Genomic DNA, 6000 nt, shown 5'->3' with positions numbered 1-6000 from the left:
GTACACAGGATTTGAGTATAGTACGTACGGGGAGTGTGTGTTTAGAGTGTACATTTGCCGACCCATTGGCTGAGAGTATTGCCCTAATCTCACTAAACCAATATGAAACCTATTGGGAAATCACTCCCGAAGGCAGTGTTCTACTAGACTTGGCGCCATGAACACCAGTCAAATAATCAGTGTATTTAATATGGACCCCTACATGTCCCAGTACAAATCCTATTGTCTACCCTCAGACTATCTTGTAAAAATTCAAAGTGAGAACAATACCTTGATTATTGTTAATAGCAGTCCGTCGACTGTGCTGACGGGTCATTGGTTGTGCATCTATCAAACAATGAAGAATATCGAATTTTTTGATCCTCTTGGTCTACCCTATACATTCTACACACCTCACATCAGCAACTATATTGAGAGCAGTGGGAAAACTATTATTCAAAATCGGAAGAGGGTGCAGGATCTAACGACTAAAAGCTGCGGCTTCCATGCACTACTATATTTTGTGTTCCGATATCGTGGCTATACTTACAAGCAGTTTCTCCACATTTATAGTGACAATCCCCGTCTGAACAATTTTCTAGAGGAAAATATTCTTTCATACCTATATAGTATTGATTTCAGTGCCCTAAGAGTAAAGTGCTTAAAAAATGTTTGTGAATTTGTTTATTAATAAAATGCATATATACAACAATGTCTTTAAATCTTCACTTTAGATTTCTTCATCTTCGATGTATAGGCAACTGTCGTGAACCACTAATGCCGATAAATCATTTGGATTCACTGTATATTGATCTTGATTGACTGCAAAGTCAGGGTCACATTTTCTACAGTACAATGTAACTTCACTCTTGTCATATCTCTTTGTATAGTCAATTATACTATTTGCATTCATATTATGAAATTCACGAGTTTCAATCTGTCTATTTGAAGCAATATCACAAACAGTGTTTTCAATTGGTGAATCACATTCCGTCACAGCCAAAAAAAAATCACTTGGTTTATAGTCATAGCAGGTGGTGTCATCACAACGATGACGTAGAAACCAGATTGTCTTGTTGTCCCAACAGTTGAATCGTAGACCAGGTTCCTCTTCCCAGAATAATTTAAATCCACGACGATACCAATCTCGTAGAAATAAACTAAAATCACGTTTGGGGTTCTTTCCAATCATAGCGGGGTAAGTATTCTCCCACTGATCACATTTATCATAGTGACAATTGGAGCACAGGTGCCCTCTAGGATGCGAGTCACACACCTACTCAAGACATGAATTACATCCTTTAATTTGTACTGCATATTCTCTATGTAATTTACATGGAGTAAATAATTTACACTTTTCACTATAGCCATCTATAACTGTACAATTCTCACATTGATTCCAACTGCCAAGAGTGTACATGCACAATGGAAATATATAGAACATTTTGGTTTCCGATGTCAACACACTCACAGCTAAAACGAGACTGATCCTCTTCGCTCGATAAATTCAAATAGTAAGAAAGGGGAGAGGAGTAGCTCTGTGACGTTACCTCCTTCGAATGATGGGGGAGCCATCTACATTGAATCCATTGGCAATATTTTCAAAAGTATATCCACAATATGATTCTGCTTTGTTCCAATTAATATATCAATAAATTGACTATAAGCACTTGAATCACATTTTAAAAGTTTCATACAATAGTCCAATGGGGGAGAATCACTCCTCATTATATTGTCATGTGTTCCCCGAGAGAATATCCTGCGTTGAAGAGATAACTCGAGAAAATCATCATCCAAAATCAAATGTTTTTCCATAAACACTAGATTCGATCTCATTCTCTCTTTCTCAAATTTATTCATTTTTCAATCCTTTCACTCTGACTGCTGACTCTAGACTGTCCCTGATTCGTTAGGATACACGTGATCCTGTTTCCCGTTATCGGATCAATAAAATTCCCAATCGATTACGCAATCAAGTTCTCGGAAATCCACTTCCCCTTCGATTACGCAATCAATTTCTCGGAAATTCACTTCCCCTCGATTACGCAATCAAGTTCTCGGAAATTCACTTCCCCTTCGATTACTCAATCAATTTCTCGGAAATTTACTTCCCCCTCGAGTCCTAGATCAATAACATTGTTCCCGTTAGAATTCAATGCGCAGGTGCAACCTTCGCCCCGGAGCTATTACACATAGAAACATCAAATAAATCGACCTTGGAAAAAGAGGTCATTGACCCCATTACGCAATCATTCTCCCTAGGGAGGCTATGCCCATATATGGACTCCTGTCACGACTGGTACCCCCATCTCTACTGGTGCCTTCAGTTTGACCTATCGCTTGCCAGGCTCGCAGCTTCTTCCACTGGGATGCGGGCTTGGGTGAGGAATTCATCGGCTTTGTCTTTCCACCTAGTGGATGGGCGTCCTATGAGTCGCTTCCATCCTTGTAGGGTGGTGTCGAAGTCGAATACGACCCATGCTGGGTTGTCGCGCGACATGCGAAGGAGGTGGCCGTACCACCGAATAGTACGCTGGGCGAGCTGCATCGAGAAGGAGTTTGAGCGGTACGTGAAAGAAGATTCTGGTTGCTAAACCCTTGCCCTGAGGGCTCTGAGGGGGTTATCATCCTCAAAGACCTAATTTCTAGAACTTTCAACTACGTTGAAAAAAAGTGATATCTCAAAATTGTGATTGCATGTTTTTGGAGAAATGGTGGGCGTGAGAGGGAGGTTAGTTGCCCTCCAATCACTTTCAAATATTATAAAGGGCACTAGCTCTTTCAATTTCAGATCGAATGAGCCATTTTTAAGTTTTTACGACAACGCTTTCTATAAAAACCGTATATACTCACGGGGCATAATTTACAACCCTTGCCCTGGGGGTGTGGGGGGGTTTGTCATCCTCAAAGACATAATTTCCGGACCTTTTAAATAAGTTGAACAAAATGGCTATCTAAAAAATTCTGATTGGATATGTTTGGGGAAATGGTGGGTGTGAGAGGGAGGTTAATTACCATCCAATAGCTTTCGACAATGAAAAAGAGCACTAGCCTTTTCAATTTCCCATTGATTGAGCCCTTTTTGAAGTTTCTACGACAACGGTATCTATAAGAACCTTAATGCCCCCAGGACACCACTTACAACCCTTACCCTGAGGGGTGTTGGGGGTGGTTTTCATCCTCAAAGACATAATTTTCAGAACTTTCAACTACGTTAAACAAAATGGCTATCTCAAAATTTTGATTGGATGTGTTTTGGAAAATGGTGCGTGTGAGAGGGTGGTTAGTTGCTCTCCAATCACTTTCGACTATTAAAAAGGGCACTAGCCCTTTCAATTTCAAATCAAATGAGCCCTTTTTGAAGTTTCTACGACAACACTTTAAAACAAACCTTATATGCCCCCAGGATGTAACTTACAACCCTTGCCATGAGGGCTCTGAGGGGATTATCATCCTTAAAGACCTAATTTCTAGAACTTTCAACTACGCTGAACAAAAATGATATCTAAAAATTTTGATTGCATGAGTTTAGGGAAATGGTGGGCACCAGAGGGGGTTAGTTGCCCTCCATTCACTTTCAACTATTAAAAAGGGCACTAGCTCTTTCAATTTCAGATCGAACGAGCCATTTTTAAGTTTTTACGACAACGCTTTCTATAATTATTAATATAAACTCAGTAGTATGTATGTATCTAGCTTAAGTACTGTTTAATAAACCCTTGATGTGATCGGCACCCACAAACAATTTTCAAGCTAGGTCTCTCTCTCTCTCTATGTCTCTCTATCTCTCTCTCTATCTCTCTCTCTCTCTCTCTCTCTTTCTTTCTGTGTTTCTCTCTCTATCTGTCTGTATTTCTCTCTATCTCTCTTTCTCTCTCTCTCTCTCTCTCTCTCTCTCTCTCTCTCTCTCTCTCTCTCTCTCTCTCTCTCTCTCTCTCTCTCTCTCTATCTATCTATCTTTAATTCTCCACCTCTCGATTTGTCAAAAAGTAAATTTCTTTGTACATGTGAATTTCTTCTACGCGCCTATGGGATTCATGAATTTCTAATAACATTTATGGATGTTTCAACAAAAGTATCGACCTAATAGAAAAGTCCCCTTTTGGTCTCACTGGATAAGAGCATGCTCGTCAAGCCAAGATTCTTCTCCTCTTACGGAAAGGGGAAGGAGAACAGTCTGTTAAAGAAGCTGTGAGAAAATGCCTGATAAAGGATAATGGTAAGCTTTTGAAGCAGTGCTCTACCGTCCAAAGTAAATTAAGCAGTAACTTCTTCACAAGAAATTAAATAAAAAAAAAAATTTTTAATTGAAAGTAAGGAACGACGTTAAAACTTAAAACGAACAGAAATTATTCCGTATATGAAAGGGGCTCCCCTCCTCAACGCCTCGCTCTTTACGCTAAAGTTTTTAAATAAGAGTTGTGAGAAAGTCAAACTTTAGCGTAAAGAGCGAGGCGTTGAGGAGGGGACAGCCCCTTTCATATACGCAATAATTTCTGTTCGTTTTAAGTTTTAACGTCGTTCCTTACTTTCAGTTAAAAAACATGTTTTTTTCATTTAATTTTTGAACGAATTAATGCAGGTTTTGCTTTTGGGTCACCGTACATGAATAATTAGAACAAAATTTGCACGTTAATTTTGCAAAATTAACGTGCAATGCAAAATTCCACATTTTGGCAGATAGGAGTTTGAAGCTTCTTTAATAATGTTCGTTGATAACCTGAATCTGATGGTGTGAATTTCGTTAAAGTTAATTAAAAAAAACTTGCAATTAAAACTAAATTTTATTGTTTGAAAAAAATTGAGTTGTGAGAAAGTCAAACTTTAGCGTAAAGAGCGAGGCGTTGAGAAGGGTACAGCCTCTTTCATATACGGAATAATTTCTTTTCGTTTTAAGCTTTAATGTCGTTCCTTACTTTCAATTAAAAAAAAACTTGTTTTTTTTTATTTTATTTGTTAATATTTTTTAATTAATGAAGGTTTTTATTTTGGCTAACCGTACATGAATAATTGAAACAAAATTTGAGAAAAAATTTTTCTCTTTTTTTTTGGTTAAATGGCATTCTTAAAAGTTGTTGAATTTTATTTACGAAAGTTTTTATTAGTAATAAATATACGTAACTTACGGGTTAACTTACGTAACAAACTTCTATATTCATGTTTTTTAATACGTATATTAGGGGGCTCACCCCCTAGTCAATACCTCGCTCTTTAAGCTAAAGTTCGGATTTTGTTCCAATTCTTTAAAAATGACCCTTAATCACAAATGCCGTTATTTAGAATAAATAGCTCTTATGAAAGTACTAACAAATCTTTGGCATAAAGAGCGAGGTATTGACTGAACCCAATCATACACGTAATATTTTCTGTTCGTTTTAAGTTTTGATGTTACTCCATATTTTCAGTTGGAAAACTTGTTTTTTTTATATTTAATTTCTGATCTTTTTTTAAATAAGGCTGGGAAATCCGGCGCCCCCTTCATAGCAATGTCCCTTCCCCCATGAAAACTTCCTTCATGGAAAGATATTCCTAAATAACCCCCGACCCACCCACCAGCCCACTTCCAGAAAAAATCCCCCCTGAAAACGTCTGTATACTTCCTAATAACCAATACTATATGTTAACTATGGTATAAGTTCATAACTTTCAGCCCTCCCCCCGGGGACTTCGGGGGACTACGTCATCCTAAAGGACATACTTATCATATTTTCAACCATGCTGAACAAAATGGTTATCTCAAAATTTTGATCAGGTAACGTTGGGAAAAACTGAACGAGGGAGGGGGCCTAGTTGCCCTCCATTTTTAGGACCACTGGGTCCTGGTTCGATACGATCACCCCTGTAAAAAAAAAAAAAAAACAACGCATCCGTGAAAAAAACACGCATCACGCATTCTTCTGGCAAAAAATGCAAAATTCCACATTTTTGTAGATAGGAGGTTGAAACCTCTAAAGTAGGGTTCTCTGATACGCTGAATATGATGGTGTGATTTTCATTAAGATTCTATAGCTTTTAGGGGGT

General features: G+C 38.1%; 1 protein-coding gene across 1 annotated transcript in view; it reads left to right on the top strand.

Annotated features, from left to right (window-relative positions):
* Positions 1–4174: 4174 nt before the first annotated feature.
* Positions 4175–6000, top strand: part of LOC148941357 (SH2 domain-containing protein 3A) — a 69203-nt gene continuing 67377 nt past the window's right edge. Inside the window, exon 1 of the mRNA XM_089103974.1 lies at positions 4175–4198. Coding sequence (XP_088960100.1) covers positions 4196–4198 — 3 coding nt within the window. The 5' untranslated portion in view covers positions 4175–4195. The remainder of the gene's footprint in view (positions 4199–6000) is intronic.

This window comes from Artemia sp. Qi Xiang Cuo, chromosome 18 (assembly GCF_049724085.1).
Source record: "Artemia sp. Qi Xiang Cuo chromosome 18, ASM4972408v1, whole genome shotgun sequence".
NCBI classification, from domain to species: Eukaryota; Metazoa; Arthropoda; class Branchiopoda; order Anostraca; family Artemiidae; genus Artemia; species Artemia sp. Qi Xiang Cuo.
This window is presented reverse-complemented; position numbering and strand designations above follow the sequence as displayed.